The sequence below is a fragment of the Podarcis pityusensis genome (assembly GCF_964106645.2).
Source record: "Podarcis pityusensis genome assembly, chromosome: Z".
Lineage (NCBI taxonomy): Eukaryota > Metazoa > Chordata > Lepidosauria > Squamata > Lacertidae > Podarcis > Podarcis pityusensis.
This window is the reverse complement of record NC_138044.1, coordinates 9,862,647-9,879,905: the sequence shown is the minus strand read 5'-3', so window position 1 is coordinate 9,879,905 and position 17,259 is coordinate 9,862,647. Positions and strand designations below refer to the sequence as shown.

The window sequence follows — 17,259 nt, the reverse complement described above, 5'->3', positions numbered from 1 at the left end:
TTCATGTTTCGAGTGGGGGCCTTGGGCAGGGTCCCACAAGTAGATCCCCTTCTCCCTCATCTCCAGGGCATTGATGCCCACTCACTTGCCCTCTCCCTCTGGCCCCAAATCTGCACCACCACCTGGAGGGAGAAAGCAAGACAAATCGAGGCTGCCTTTGCTGCATCTGCTCGCTGCTTGTAGTCTTAGAGAGGTCGGGTAAACAGGCAGTGATGGCAGGAAAGAGCAGCAAGCAGGCAACAGGAACACTGTAAGGGACCAGGAGAACCTGGAACAGCAGGACCAGGACACAAACTTGCAGAAAATGGGTGTTTGCTAAGTGATAGATGTAGATACCTCTGCACAAATTAATGTTTCTGAGGTCTCATCCATGCTGTGCTTTGTTTGCGATGGGCTTGGTTGCCTTGTAAACAAAGTGTGTTTTTCACGCAGAGGGAGGAGGAGAAAAGGAGATCTGGATTTTAGTACAAAAGGCTCCCCAACACCGCTGCCCAAACCAGAAACAGGAGCCTCTAAAGTAGGATTTATTAACCTTTTTGGACCAGTGGGCACATTTTGGATTTTGAGGGTGTTGTGGGCACAAAATGGTTGCCATAGGGAACATGGCAGAACACAAAATTAGAAACAACCACTCCTCGCAACCTTCCGTTTACCATGGGAAGTTAGCTGTGTCCTGCTGCTCCTGATTGTGAAGATCACACAATACTGATGACATGCAGACAGAATGACGGTGTGCTGTCTAATAACAACAGGAAGCATTCCTCAAAACCAGGAAAAATATACAAGGGGGCCACATCATACTCACACTAATTTCACAGAAGCGGATTAGAAGGTACTGCACTTGCCCCATAACTTTCTTTCTAGGAGCACAAAAGACTTTTATTTTTCAATTAGTATTCAGTCTGGGGCAGCAATTAAAGCTTTTGTGGGCATCAGATTAGTGACCCCTACTCCAGAGTGTGGCAGTGTGCCCTCTGCAGTGGCATAGGCCTCAGCAGATGACCAATGACTCAATTATAAAGGGATTAGTGATGAGAAGCTAATAAGTCGCTGCCCTCCCAAACTACCAGTCCTAAACCAAGAGGGGAATGTCAACTCTGACCTTTTTTGCAGGCAGTTCGCTTCAAAGGGATACAGCGGGCTTGTCCACCATATCCCCAAATAGCCACCAAGGAAATTATTAAGTCATTGACCAATTCATTTATTTGGAATCTATAAACGAATGCTGCTCCAGCAAACCCATTGTTAGTGTCCAATTGCAGCTGCTCCTTTTTCTTGGCTGCCAACTTTCTTTTTAGAAAGCAGCCACTGTGTGCAAATAATAATAATAATACAGTAATAATAATAATAATAATAATAATAATAATAATAATAATAATGTAATTGCCTATTGATAGCCTTAGAAATCATACAATCACTGAATCAGATTTCCAGGATACTGAGTACTTTCCCATGAAGCTAGGTCCTGCTTGTGGAGTTCCCAGTGGGGCATCTGCCTGACACTGTGACAAGAGGATACTGGACTACATAGGCCTTTGGCCTGATCCAGCAGGGCTCTTCCGATGTTCTTAATGCTGCATATCCTTTAGGTTTCATATGTAACATATAAAGGTGCCTATCATTCCCTCTACACTAATAGCAAACTTAGCAGAAGCCACTGGCAAGCCTGAACTGAAATGTCAGGGAGCAAAAACTAATTTTAAAAATGCATTGTAACATCAGAGATCTTGAACATGTCCCAATGAGAAATGGTTCTCATGAACAGGCAGCTGAGTTCAGCTCTTTAACTATGACAGTGGTGTCCAGTTCAGGAAGAAAAATTATTCATGTACAAAGCTAGGTTTAAAGGAGGCTAGTATCACAAAAATGTTTTCCTGATCAGTTTTGCTACCTGGTTTAATATTTGCATAGACCAGATCTTCCTGCCAGGTCTTCCTACAAGCCAAACTTTTCTTTGTTATAAAGCAGGGATGGCAAATGCTGTGACCTTTCAGGTGCTGCTGGATGGCCAATGGTCAAGGCTGATGGGCCACAGGTTCTCTATTCCGGTTTTTAAGAAAAGAATTTTGTTATTCAGGGACCTTGATGAAGTGATTGGCCTAAGCAGTACAAAACTTGGCAGGCTAGATGCACTGTTCGGAACACCCAAGGACTGCACCCAGCACTTGTGCACATCCATTGAAATGCAAACACACGCCACTAGGCTCTTACAAACTTCTGCTTGCACTCAATGGGAGGAAAGCGCTGGCCACTTCTTACACTACTGTGGTAAAGTAATCTCTTTGCAATCCATTGCTGCCACCCACCACTTCCCAACAGTACTTGAAATATCTGAACTAACCTTGAGGCTGCTTCTTGGTATTTTTAAACTGTGTAATTGTTAGCAGCCCTAATTTTGTTGAAGGGTGGGCTATGCCCAAAATAAGCAACCTAAGAGTCATTTCCATGCTTTTCTTGTTTTCAACCACTCAGCTAACCTTTCCCTTGGTGAAATAGACATGTATTGTCAAGTGATAACTGATGGTTGGGTTTTTGAAGGTTTTATTTTTTAAAGAAACCTTTCAAAGATCCACTGTGCTGTGTTCAGGACTGGGGGCTAAGTCAGGGTGGTTTGGATTTCTATTTACTTGTGAACCAAAAAACTGTTTGTTTCAAATGGTCCCTATTCTCAATAATGCCAGTGAGTCTGAAGTTAAGCAGGAAGTCTTCCCATGAAGCCAAGAGAAAGTTTCCCTATGTAGCATACATAGCCAAAAAAGAGGGGTAATGGGGTTGGAGAAGTTGCTACTATAAAAGGATATATCACAGTCTTAGTTTTAAAACAAGTACATGGGAAGTTGCCTTAGGCTTATTCTAAATCAGACCACTGGTCTATCTAGTTTAGTACAATCTACAATGACTGGCTCCCCCGGGTTTCAGAATTTCCCAGCCCTACTTGGAGATGCCAGAGATTGCGCCTGGGACCTTCTGCATGCAAAGCAGATGATCTACTACTGAGCTATGACCAAGTAGTGGTATGTGACATTTAGTAGGGAGTAATCACACTGTCCAAAGAGTAAGATCACTTAGTATCACCAGTGTTTAAAAACATAGCCTTCACATATAAAATTCTGCATACTCTAACTCAGCTTCACTTTTGTTTTCAAGGTTCATAAAGTACTCAAAAATAGTAATCCTAAATGAACTTATGAAGGCATACCTTCCAATGAACTTAGAGAGACTTTTGAGTAAACATGCTTAGAGCTAGCTTTGAGATGGTTAGCCATCTTAGTAGCCACTTAGAAGTTTCTTGCTGAACGTATAATATGGTTGCCTTCTCCTGTTCTCCTTTGTAAAGGAGGCCAGATTTCCTCATTGTGCAGATGGTAGAAGGACTGAGGCTAAAAGAGGACTATTTATCGAAGACCACCCAATAATTTCACATTGTTAGAATCTAACAATGCCTAACAACTACACAAAATGAGCTGCACCTTTGTTTTACATGCAAGAATTCCACCTGAACTGTAAAGGCAAATACGAAAAAGGTTTATTTCTTGTAAATAACCTGTTAATCCTTACTTGGATGTGAAAGCAGTATGAAGGTTGCAAATATATACTCCTGCCTCATGACTTTTTTCCAATAATTCAAACACCAAAAAAGAAAGGGGGGGCAGCTACCCATTATAGCTCAGGAATAAAGCTGATAGGTGAATCCGGAGTTTAAACTACAACGGTATGTAAAAATCATGGACATGTCACAAAGACTTGTTTCATGATAAGATGAACACTATGAGGCATGCATACTGGACATCTCCGAAAGGCACAAGTTCTAACATAAAGCTTTTACTCAGGGAGCAAACTCTGGAATTCCTTCTAGATTCTTGCAGACTCAAACACCTCCTTTACAGGAACCCATCAGGGTCCTTCCAGATTTGTTAGGGAGTTAGATAGATAGTTGGGAATAATTCAGTTTGAAGTTGTAGGAACTAAGATTTAAGAAACTGACAAGAGAAAAATAAACTGCAACCATACGCTTGTTCCTGCATTTAAAAATAAACCTGATTATTTGTTTATGCTAACAACTGTCTGGACTCCGTGTGTCCCCGTGAGAAGCGGGGTGGTGGCAGCGAAGAAAGCAACCACAGTGGTGGCACAGGGTCAATAGACCATGAAACGTCCAAAGTGTCAACTTGGTTTTCAGCTCATTATTTAAGCTCCACCAGCTGGGATGAATACCGTGCTACTTGCTCCCCATAGGTCAAGACAACTTTGCTTTAATACAGGGTTGGGAACTTTGTGGTCCTTCAGATATTGCTCAGTTACAACTCTCATCATCCCGGACTCTGACTGCTACCCATGCTGGCTGGGGTGGATGGGAGTTGGAGTCCAATAGCATCTGGAGGGCCTTAGATTCCCAATCCCTAGTTTAAGAAACACTTCAAACAAAATGCAAAGCACATCAATAAAGCTATGTGTCTGTGTCTCAGCATAAGGGAGGCGTCCAACAGAAACAAAAAAGATGATGCATGGAATAACAAAAATTAGGTGATGGTTTTTATTAAGATTCAGTGCTTCCATAAAATAAATATGTTGTATAATATCAAACAGTCAGAAATAAAGCATGTAACAGAAAAAAGTTACACTCATGACAGTGCTGAATACTTTTAGAAATAATAAAGCATCTCCTTTCTTACAGGGTAGCCAGCTATTAAATAAAATGTACAGCTGACCTAAATGTACTGCAAGGGGATGGAACCAATAAGACTGCAATAGAAGACCTTCATTCTTCTTTCTCTAGTTAGTATTCACTACCCTCTCTCTCACACTTCTGTACAAAACTCACTTTAATTCCAATTATTGTTATGTCTAGATTCATTACAAAATTACACTGTATTGTGTTTTGGAGTTTCAACTATTCAATCTCTAATGTTGGCATAGTATCCTTTGCACTAAGAATAATAAGTATTATTTTATTATTTATACCATGCCCATCGGGCTGGGCTGCCGTACACTAAACATATTCAAGTAACACTTCAAGTAGAAGTAAAATATGTGCAAACCAGAGTCATAACCTAAAAATAAATTCCTGGGCAGCTGAGTCAGAGTGAGCTTCGGGGTGGGGAACGAGCAGACAGGTTTTATAATTATCAGTAATCAAAACGGCCCTCATTAGACATATACACAAACAGGTTATTTTCTGTAGCGGGGAAAACAAACAGCCTTAAGGTCATATCTGATCTCCTGCAATGATTTTGCAAAGTTTTTTGCAGATAAAGTCGCTCAGATTCAGGAAGAGGTAGACTCCACCGTGGGAGCAGGGCCGGGGCAGGAGAGTGCTGGAGTCCTGTCTAGTCAAGTTGCATGGGATCAATTCTAATCTGTTACCTCCAAGGATGTGGACAGGCTGCTGGGATGAGTGAAACCAACCACATGTTCCCATCCTGGGCTTCACTGGGTGGTGAATTCTTCTCTGCGGGGGAGCCTTCCCAGACCCACTGAAAGAGGCGGTTATCAAACCGCTTCTTAAAAAAACATTTTAAGACGCGGCCAATATGGCCAACTATCACCCAGTATCAAATCTTCCATTCTTGGGCAAAGTGATTGAGCAAGTGGTTGCTGAACAACTCAAAGCATGCCTGGAAGAAGCGGACCATTTGGATCCCTTCCAGTCGGAATTCAGGCCTCATCATGGGACTGAAACTGCTTTGGTCGCGCTGGTTGATGATCTCCAGCGGGCTGGGGACAAAGGTGAGAGCCGATTCCTGCTTCTGCTAGATCTCTCAGCAGCTTTCGATACCATTGACCATAACATCCTTCTGGACCGTCTAGAGGGGTTGGGAGCTGGGGACACTATTATACAGTGGTTGCACTCCTTCCTCCTGGGCCGTGTTCAGAAAGTGGTGGTGGGGGGATGAGTGTTCAGATCCCATGGCTCTCACTTGTGGGGTGCCTCAGGGTTCTGTCCTCTCCCCCATGCTTTTCAACATCTACATGCAGCCGCTGGGAGAGATCATCAGGGGGTTTGGGCTGGGTGTTCATCAATATGCGGATGATACCCAGCTCTACCTATCTTTCAAATCAGAACCAGTGAAGGTGATGAAGGTCCTGAGTGTCTGGAGGCAGTTGGAGGGTGGATGGCAGCCAAGAAATTGAGGTTGAATCCTTACAAGACGGAAGTACTGTTTTGGGGGGACAGGAGGCAGGCAGGTGTGGAGGACTCCCTGGTCCTGAATGGGGTAACTGTGCCCCTGAAGGACCAGGTGCGCAGCCTGGGAGTCATTTTGGACTCGCAGTTGTCCATGGAGGTGCCGGTCAATTCTGTGTCCAGGGCAGCTGTCTACCAACTCCATCTGATACGCAGGCTGAGAACGTACCTGCCTACAGACTGTCTCGCCAGAGTGGTGCATGCTCTGGTTATCTCCCACTTGGACTACTGCAATGCGCTCTATGTGGGGCTACCTTTGAAGGTGACCCGGAAACTACAAATAATCCAGAATGCGGCAGCTAGACTGGTGACTTGGACCACATAACACCAGTCTTGAAAGAACTACATTGGCTCCCAATACATTTCGGAGCAATATTCAAAGTGTTGGTGCTGACCTTTAAAGCCCTAAACAGCCTTGGCCCAGTATACCTGAAGGAGCGTCTTCACCCCCATCGTTCTGCCCAGACACTGAGGGCCTTCTGGCGGTTCCCTCACTGCGAGAAGCCAAGTTACAGGGAACCAGGCAGTTCTCGGTAGTGGCACCCGCCCTATAGAACGCCTACCCACCAGATGTCACAGAGAACAACAACTACCAGACTTTTAGAAGACATCTGAAGGCAGTCCTATTTAGGGAAGCTTTTAATGTTTAATGGACTGTATTTTAATATTTTGTTGGAAGCCACCCAAAGTGGCTGGGGAAACCCAGCCAGATGGGCTGGGTATAAATAAATTATTATTATTATTATTATTATTATTATTATTATTATTCAAGATTTAATATTTCTACATGGAAAAGGAAAACTGAAACCATCAGATTGAGCCTTCAAAAAAAAACAAAATGCAGGTTTGTTTGAAAATTGTTAGTATATGGAAACTGGTATATTTTCTCCTTTATTAGTATATACTCTTGCCACAAAAGAAAAAAGTTGAAACAACAAAAAACAACAACAAAAAACACACTCCATTTTAGAGCATGGTACTCATTCAAAGAAAAAAGAAAAAACCAATTTAAATTACATTTCAGGACATAATTTAAAAGCATTATAATTTGTGATCATTAAGTGCACCATTATACAGGAGTAACATGCTCTGAGTGAAGATGTTCTACTATTTCAATAATCTGTCTTTATTAAAAAGACAAAAAAAATCCTGTTAGGATACTACTCGAAACAGAAAAGCAATGTTGACTGTACTCCATTCAGCTTGCCTCAAGTTTCAAATTGGGAATATTCCAACAAGTAGCACCTGTTTGCCTCTTCATGATTGTGTTGCAGAAATGTTCAGCCATGATAATTTGCATAAGTCCTCCATTTTCTTTCTTTCTTTTTTAAAAAAGGCGAATTTTACAGTTTTCAGTGCTTTTAAAAATGATTTGATACTTTAGGTAAACTTGGTTCTGAGCAGCAAGGGTCTGGGGTTGGAGTATTTTCCTTTTCCTTCCACAAGTCAGAGCCTGGTTTAGTGTTGGCAGTAGGGACAAGTACCAATTGTTTGTATGTTATCAAGACTCCAGAGTCTAAAAGATATTCCTTGAAAGCCTGCCACAGTGCCCAGTTTCTTGTTCTCCAGAGGGGCAGCACATGCTAACTCCAAGAGTGATTGCGGGAAGGGGAGGAACAAGAAAAGATGTCCCAATTTGTACCAATGAAGAACTTCAAGTAAAAAGAAATCCACTCTTGCTACATGCACCTTCCCTCATGTGAAAAGCCTCTCTGGTTATCAATGGGTGTAACAGCCGTTTTATCATTCATACAAAAAAACCAAAAAGAACACTGAAGCTGCTCCTTCATTCTTTCCTTGCATCCACGTTTAATAAGCCTCTTTCTTTTCTTTTTTTAAAAAAGGGATTATGGTTCTGCTCATTTCATACCCAAACCAGAGAGAGGGTGAGGAAACTCATTTCTCCCCAGCGATGAAATCTACAATAGTCTCCCACTGAACTGTAATGTCATTTGTGAGTTTGAGTCTTCTTTGGCACTACAGGTTGTTTGGGCTGCCACAGATGGTTGTGAATCGTCAGAGCATCTACACAGGCAGACATGGTTTTGGCTGGAATGATATTAAATTGCTTCCTGTCCGAGCTATATTTATAAAGCTTGTCAATCATTTTCTTAGTGATGCTCTTTGGCCCTGTTCCTGTCAGCTTGTGGATTTCTTCTGTTTCAGGATTGAAACAATAAAGTGCTCTGAACTGGCAGCCAGCATCACGGAACAAAATAATGTAGTGCTTGGCATCACATTTCTTGAGCTCCTAGAGGTGAAAGAGAAAAATTCTGAGAGCAATGACCACAGGAAATCAAAGACTGCTAAATGAGCCCAGCACACTGCTGGCAATGTCTAACGTACCCAAGATGAAGGTCAGGAAATACCGTATTTTTCGCTCTATAGGACGCACTTTTTCCCTCCTAAAAAGCAAGGGAAAATGTGTGTGCGTCCTATGGAGCGAATGCAGGGGGGAGGCAGGCGGGAAAAGCACCCAAGAGCCACACACAAGCTCTGTGCGCTCTTGCGGGCTTTTCCCCAGGAGAGAGAAGGGACTGACTGGCTGCATCAGTCCCTTCTCCCACCTCCTAGAAAAGCCAGAAGCCGTGCGCTCTTTAAAGGGGTTGCGCGGCTTCTGCAGGCTTTTGCGACAGGTGAGGGAATCCCCCCACCTCCCAGAAAAGCCAGGAGAAGCTGTGCAGCCCTTTTAAAGAGCGTGCGGCTTCTGCCGGTTTTGCGGGAGGTGGGGGAATTTCCCCACCTCCTAGAAAAGCCAGCAGAAGCCGCACAGCCCCTTTAAAGAGTGCACAGCTTCTGCGGGCTTCTGCGGGAGGTGGGGAAATTCCCCCACCTCCCGCAAAAGCAGGAAGAAGGTCTGGGAGAAGCGCACAGGCTGCCTGCAGCCTGTCCGCTGCTCCCAGAGCTGGGGGGGGGGGGTGTCATAATTTTTCCCCTTGATTTCCCCCTCTGAAAGCTAGGTGTGCCCTATGGTCAGGTGTGCTCTATGGAGCGAAAAATACGGTACATTTGGTACTTCTAAATTGCAGTGCCACAATGACCTGGTTTGCACAGCACTAAGCTATGATTCTTTTAAACAAGTCATGAGTTAACCACAAGTTGTGCCACAATTGATAAAACAAACACTGGCTTTTTCCTCCCAAGTCTGCTGTATTTTCTTGCCTCATGCTTTTGTAGTTTGGTGAGTTTCTGGAGTGGAGTGGCCAAACAAAGCGACTACTGGATTCAATGTAACACCAAGCCATAGTTAAATTAAAGTCTGAAAACCAACAACGAACATGGCTTCAATGGTTTGTTGGTAGTAAGTCAACAATGGGGAACTTCCCATCTTCCCTGACCATTGGTCATGCAAGTTGGGGCTGAAGAGAGCAAAGGAAGATCTGGTTTGGTTACACTGGGCATGGAGCTTCTGGGGTGTTGCATCAGGCACCACAACTAAGACATCCAACGGAAAGCAAGAGGTGGAGGGGATGTGTGCCAGATTTTGGCATCGCACAGGGCACCACAGCAATTTGAGATACCAAGATCTGCCACTGCTGAGTTTGAATTTTCAGTTTGAGCAGCATCTATTTGGAAGGGCAGAGATTCCCCATCCTTGCTGTAAACAATCTATAAGTTGCTGGTCAAACCTTACACATAAAACACTAAGCTATTATTTAAGAAACATATAAGCCACAGTTTAATAAACCAGTTTAGCATTATGCATAAACCAGACTATTATGATTTAAGCATGACTTGCAATACACACTAGCAAGCTGGCCACTCAAGAGCTTTCCATATGAAGTCATCCACACTGCAAATGCACTGTGTCCCAGGGATCAGGGTTATTCAATATGGGACAGTAACAAAGTAAAAAAAAAAAAAAAAGCAAATTTTTTAAAACTAATGCTAACTGTGCATGTTAAAAGAGTTGCATTAATACTTAAAATTATATTTAATATATTATTAGTGTTTGTACTGTTGCTTGGAAGACATCAAACAATGGGCATGGAAATCAAGGTATACAGCAACTGACCAATTCCAAAACTCTTGTTCGCAGAGATACTTGCCTCCAGTATAGAATTCTTGTGAGGCTCATTCACTTTTCCAGCAAGACAGCAGTGGGAAATAGCATTGTGGATAATTGATTTGTTTGACTTGCCACAGGGCTCTTTAAACATCTTTGGACCTAATAAAACATAAATTTTAAACAAGTGGCTTGATAACTCAGCTAAAATGAAAGTCTCATATGTCTTTATCAGTGTTGCGAACTATCTTGACTTCTTGAGCAACTATGAAAAGGCAGATTTTTTTAAAAAAAAACCTTAAGTAAGTAAGAAATCTCTTCCTTATTTCACTAGCAATATTTAAAAAGGCAAATTTGCAAAGCTTCTACATCCCATGATAAAAGTCCCATAAAACAGGATTGTATCCAGCGTTAGCCCTACTCAGAGTAGACCCATTAAAATTGATGGACATCAATAAGGTTCATTAATTGCAGTGAGTCTACTCTGAGAAGAACTAGATGGATCAGTGGTCTGACTGTTTCAAAGCAGCTTCCTGCTGTATGTTCAGAGGCATGAGACCACAGAATAAAGGCTGCACTGTACTGTTCCACATACTGGCAACCAGACTTATATAATCCTGATCATTAATTACACAGGTACAGATAAAATGTATTAGGTTTACCAGTATATTCTGCTACTGATGCAACTGAAGAGGCTGCTGAGGTGCTTTCCCAGTCTCTCTCCATGTTTCGACTTGGGTTCCTGCTCAATATGGGCAAGGTTTCCATTGATTTCACTCTGTCAGAAGAATCAGAAGAACATGAGCAGTGTGTTCATAGCTACCAGATTATTTGGGGGGAAAGCAAGTGTGTCCAATTTTCCATCTCCCCACATTTTGCACTCTCTCTCTCTCTCCCTCAGAAAAGAGATGTGCTTCAGAGGGTTAGCCATGCTAAGTTGCTTAAGTTGCTTTATTAAAAAAACATAGTATCTGTAACTAACAAATTATTTTAGAATATTTCTTGCGGGCTAGAGCATGCTTTGTCAGAAGCATGAAATGGTCTCTTAAATTGGTGTGTGTGTGTGTGTGTGTGTGTGTGTGTGTGTAGAAAGACAAAGACACACACACATATATATACATACATACATACACATACACATACACATACACATACACATACACACACACACACACACACCCACATAATGGAGCACCCACAAAAAAGCAAGGGAGTACTTGTGTGTGTGTCACAATTTTATGGGGAGAGTCCATGAATAAATAAGCCCATCAAGAGTTAGCTGTAACAAATTCTCCATTAGTGGACAATGATCATAATTGCAAAATTAGCAGCTAACACCTGAAATGAGACAATTATTTCCAAAGGATTGAGAACATATAGGTGGACCCATATCGCCATCAGTCTCCAGCAGCATGGCAATTGTTAAGGATAATGGGAGTTGTAATCCAGCCACATCTGGAGCTCAAACGTTTCCCATCCCAGTTCTACCCCTAATTGCTTGTTAATCTTGTTTACAGTACCCATGACACTGACAATTTATTTATATTACCCCAATGACTATTTCTCATTCACTAATAGTGAGTACTTTAAAAGTAGTGCACCATTACAATTTATTGACAGTCACTACTACACTATTGTTACCTAAAAGTTGCAATTATCTCTATTTTGCAGAGAGTTCATGGCCACTATTGAAGGCTGGATGTGGCATCTGGGCAACATTCCCCACCCCAAAGTATGTTTCAACATCAGAATCCTAAATCTTTATGCTTTCTCTTACCGTTTGGAAGGTGCACCGCCAGAATTAACACTTTCAGGTTCGGTTGTCGTTGCAGATGCCAAAGACAGGCTAGAACCCGACTGAGCACTACTTAGATTATCAGCTGGCAAAAGAAAAAGGGTGTTACACAATGAAAAAAGTTACTTTATTATACTGTTATAGGAACCAAAATGAGTGCTGCTGCTTACGGATAGAAGAACACTTTCTTTCCAAGTTGCTATAGGATTCTTCCTGATGAACAGATATTGGCCTAGGCTGCTTGGGCTTGGGTTTGGGCTTCCCACGGCCTTGTTCTTCCAAGTTTTGCTGGTGCTTTCTTCTCAGGTGTTCTTGTTTGATGAGCTCTCTCCGGGCTTTCTCTTCTTCCTTCCGTATGCGATCTTCTTCAGCTTTACGACTAAAAAGGCAAAGGGCAGCCTTCAAATCCCATCATTACCAATTTCTCAAGTGAGAACATAAAAGCATGAAGTACTCATCTATATACTGTGTGGCAAGACATTGAATTTACCGGGCTTCATCTCTCTTTTGTTCAGCCTCTGCCTCGAACTGCAGTTTTCTAAGGCGTGTCTCTTCAGCTTTGCGCTGCTGCTTTAAGAGGAAAGCGGCACGTTTCTTTGCAAGCTCATCTTCTGCTTTCTGCCCATCCTGTCAAATTAAAATTCAAGTGAGAAGTTGTGTTTTTGCAGCGTGGCGTGTAGAAATAGCAAACACTGTATGAGGCTATGAAGAAAATCTCATGACTTCCATCTGAGCACAGAAACATTTTTTTTTTGGCTGCTTTAACGATGGAGCTGCCATTTTCCATATTTGCAACAAATATCAGCCCTCTTGCTAAGCTCACAAACTCTGCAGTATGACCCCAGGACAGTTAATTGAAGGTAGTGATTTCAGCAACATCTCCAAAGCTAAGCCGGTCTGGAATCTGGTCAGTGATTGGCTAAGAAAGCAGCTTGGAACCCCTCCATTTGGAGTCCCATTAAGGAACAATATACATATAAACATACACATATCATCATCATCGAAGTTATTATCTGCCCTTCATCAGCAAGTTCCTGAGCAGGTTATAACAACTGATAATTTAAAACAGCTAAAACAGATTACAATCACAGGAATAGATGGGCCCTGAAAACACAGAAAATAAAATAATCCCACTGAATATCATTGACATCTTAAAGCAAGCATCCAGGTACTCTCTATTGTCTTTTCATTGCATTGCATTTTTGTTAAACGCTTTTGATTGATTTGTTACAAAAATAAGAAAAGTGCCAACAAAAAGCAAGAAAACAAAGAATAAAAAATGTAAACTATAAAGAGTCACAGACTGGAAGGACCAAAAAAAAGTACAAAGATGCAGTGCCAAAGGGATAATAAAGTATTAAGTACTAACTCACACAAGTATTCACCTGTGAGTTCTATCATTATTGAGAAGTTCTAAAAAAAAGGACCCCTGACAGTTAAGTCCAGTCGCAAATGACTCTGGGGTTGCAGCGTTCATATCGCTTTATTGGCCGAGGGAGCCAACGTTTGTCCGCAGAGTTTTTCCCGGTCATGTTGCCAGCATGACTAAGCTGCTTCTGGCGAACCAGAGCAGCGCATGGAAACGCCGTTTACCTTCCCGCCTAAACGGTACCTATTTATCTACTTGCACTTTGACGTGCTTTCGAACTGCTAGGTTGGCAGGAGCTGGGACCAAGCAATGGGAGCTCACCCTGTAATAGAAGTTCTATGTAATCTTAAATGAGACAGGTGTTTGCATATACTGCACTGAGTGACCTTTTCATTATCAAACATATGTAATGAAAGAACACTAAGGGAATCACAAACCATCATAAGGCAGCATGTAGCATACAGACTCCACAAGTATGCAGAAAATGCCACCACAAGGAGAATGAGGTTGCAAAACTGTTGCCAGTCAGTTGCAGCTGGTACAGTGAAAGGGAAAAATTATGCAACTGCCTAATGTCATGGCTGGCACAGCTCAGCAGGACTTGGGATGGGTGATGAATCCACTGCTGCATTCCCCTGACCCCATGTAGGATTGTCCAGCAATACCTGTCACTATAAACCACCCTGAGATCTTCAGATAAAGAATGGTATATAAATGACGATAATGATAATAATAATAATACATGTTGCCAGGTAGTGCCTGTTAGCAAAAAGGAACATATAATGGTCTTTCCTCTCATGCATGTAAGTATCCCGTTGACAACAGAGGGTGCAGCTGACCACCCTTGTTGCAACTTATTTCTGAGCTGCCAAATTGACTGTTGCACCTTTGCTTCAACCACATTTGCCAGAATATCTACACACACACACACACACAGAGAGAGTGATATTAAGGGATGCCAACACACTAAGCATTAAATTATTATGCTATTAAAAAAATAAAATCTAACTATGCACGATGCTCCCACCCACCCACATCGCCAAACCCAGCACATGTAATATAGGGGTGTACAAAATGAACTATTCAGCCCACCCCAGTTAAAAGCAAGAGTTAAGGAGAGATTACTGCTGTACCAAATAATCAGGGATTCAACACTATATTGTTCTTACCTTAAAGAAAAAACTAACTCCTGACTTCTGATCAATTTCACCACTCAGGTATATGGAGTCGTCTTGGCTTTCAGCTTCTCCTCCTTCATCTGGGGCTTTTAAATCAGACAGGTCTACTTCAATAAGGCTACCTTTGCTTCTCGTGGACTCCTCTGTTGGGATGTTCTCTTTCCCTGAGCTATCACAAGAAGCACAGCTAATGTCTTCTATGTTACTATTCACATCTTTGAGAGCCTCAGAGAGGATATTTGTGTCTTTGGAAGTGGACAGGGTAAATCCTGCTCGCTGTTTCTCTCTAGTGCTGTCCAGGTCAAAATTATTTTCGACAGTAGCTTCAGTCGGGGTCTTGGATGAATTGTTTGATGGAAACTGCCTTAAGTGTGGCGAGGTGTCAGTGCTAGGAGTCAGGGTTTTGATGCGCATCATGGCTTGCTGACGCTCCTTACCCTCTTTCAGTTCAGATGGTCTCCCCGAGTGAGGACTCCGACCTTGACTGAGACATGGTGGCTTAGGGAGACTACTCATGTCAGTAGGAGACAGAGGTTCGACAAAATGAACTGGTGCCTTTATCTTTTGGTCCTGAGAGACGCCTCTCAGTGACGATACTGTTGGCTGTTTCATGAGAAGCTCTTGTTGCCGAGAAATCTTCAGGATATCTTGCCGGAGGGCACTGATCATTTCATTTAGTTTCTCAATGGGGAGATCACATTCAGCAGATTCGATGTTCTCTTCTAGAAGTGCAGCAGAAATCATTTTGCTTTTCTCTATTTCATGTATAGTGGGTTCTTTTGGATTGTTTTCCTCAACAAAAGCAACAGTTTCTTGGGCCTTTACTTTGGGCACTTCAAGAGCATCAAGAGTCTCTTCATCCCCTTCCTCTTTCATGAAGATGGACTCAGATTCAGAGCTCAAAGTAGCATCCACGCCTTCCCCATTGTGTCTTGAATACTCCTTTGTGAAGTGCTCTGGCTTAAGTGGCTGAGAGACTTCAGCCCCTTTCCCTTTCTTCACTACACCCAAGAATGCTGCCTTGCCCAGTTTTAACCGCTGCCTGGCCGACAACACCTCCTTCTTCTTCTTCTGAGCCTCTATCACTCTCCGCTTCTCCTCCAGCTGCATATGAAGCTGCACCAGTTCAGAAGCCAGCAGGTTAACATTATCTTTGTTCTGCCTGTTGGGGCTTTGCTCCCTCTTCTGCTTCCATGTGGTTAACAGGGCAGGACAACACTCTGATCCATCTGGTGTGGTCTTCTGTGAGCTGCTGGTGCTGGATTTTGTTTCATAGTTGTTCAATCTCTGAAACTTCCGTTCAGCAAAGTTAGTCATTCTGGCACTCCCACTGGTCACGGATGAGCTGCTTATCTGAGAAACAGTACTTAGGCATGGACTTGAACGTCCACTGGCATCATCTTTATCTTCATGTTCCTTAACCTTCATGTCTTCTTGCAGCTTTGCTGATTCCTCTTCTCCTATATACTTGGCAATTATTGGATGATCGTCTGACACTAAATCTTGTTCGACTTCCTCCATATCCAGAATGTCTGAATCAGAATCTTGCCTGATCATTGTCCATGAGGTGTCTGCAATGCGAGAATTTGGACTTTTCATGTAGCCAACATTTGTACTGCAAGCCAAATCCTCATGTGCTTTGGTGGAGGACTGTTCTAGAGATAAAGTATCTAAGCTACTAATTGCCTGGGGATGGAAGGGCTCTCCTCTGACTTCTGAGTGCACTGACGGATCTGCCATGCTGGAACCAGCAACTGCTGATAATTCAGAACCAGAAGTTGCAACAAAAGTTCTGCTGGGGATGTGATCTGCATGATTATTATTGGCTTTCTTACGGACTAAAGCCATGGGCCCCTCACTCACTCTCTTTGATACAAAGCCTCTCTTCTTTCCTTCCCCACATTCATCCTCCTTATTGATTGATTGTTTTTCCTTTGCTGGTCGCAGAATAGCAGGCATTAAAGGCTCAAGGAAAAAGCTATCTGTCTTGCTTTTGGAGGCTTCACTTTGTGATTTCTTAGCCCATGCGGTTGCAACTTGACTAGGTGATCTAGCTGGCACACTCTGAAGTTCCAGGTTGCCATGGTTCAGTGTAGCATCTGGGCAGATTACTGCGATCAATTCTTCATCCTCATCCTCATCTTCAATTTCTACATTGTTCAGCAAACTTTTCCCATCGCTTTTCACTGGTGCAGACTGAGGCTGCTGTTTTGGAGTGATGTTGACAATGTTTGATGCTAGGCTGTCCTTACTGATTGACCGAGCCAAGCTAATGCTATCACCAGAACTGGGGTCTGCATCACTGCTTGCAGCATAATGAAGTGCGAATGGTGCTGGCTGAGAAACAGGTCTAGAAGTAACAAAATGTCCATTAGAACTGATAGGGGTGCTTTAGCAGAAATTGCCCATCTAGCTATGGAATTCACATGAATTTGTGTAATTCATTGAATTTTGGCCTTCATAGGAAGCAGAAATTCAAGGAAAAGAATCAGAGCTGACTAATTCTAAAGACATTCATTATCATAATATGCTAATATCCAAAGAACTTCTTTACACATTGGTATTCAAATAGATAGAATCCAACCATTATTTGAGGCAGGACATTATTATTTCCATTTTACAGACTGGAAAGAAGATGCTATGCACTTCCCCATCACAGAAACCAAGGCACAAAACTCTTTCATGACCGGGTTCAACACCTAACCACTGGATCAACAGTAGATTGCT

The 17,259-nt window shown here is 42.6% G+C and overlaps 1 protein-coding gene across 7 annotated transcripts in view; it reads right to left on the bottom strand.

Moving 5' to 3' along the window:
* Positions 1-7,447: 7,447 nt before the first annotated feature.
* CAMSAP1 (calmodulin regulated spectrin associated protein 1) overlaps positions 7,448-17,259 on the bottom strand; it is a 42,287-nt gene continuing 32,475 nt past the window's right edge. For all 7 annotated transcript variants that reach the window (XM_080990781.1, XM_080990783.1, XM_080990780.1 and 4 more), the window contains 7 exons: positions 14,524-16,882; positions 12,476-12,612; positions 12,156-12,364; positions 11,968-12,070; positions 10,853-10,968; positions 10,234-10,352; positions 7,448-8,435 (listed from right to left, as the gene is read on the bottom strand). In XM_080990781.1, the coding sequence (XP_080846907.1) occupies positions 8,133-8,435; positions 10,234-10,352; positions 10,853-10,968; positions 11,968-12,070; positions 12,156-12,364; positions 12,476-12,612; positions 14,524-16,882 (3,346 nt within the window). In that variant the 3' untranslated portion in view covers positions 7,448-8,132. The remainder of the gene's footprint in view (positions 8,436-10,233; positions 10,353-10,852; positions 10,969-11,967; positions 12,071-12,155; positions 12,365-12,475; positions 12,613-14,523; positions 16,883-17,259) is intronic.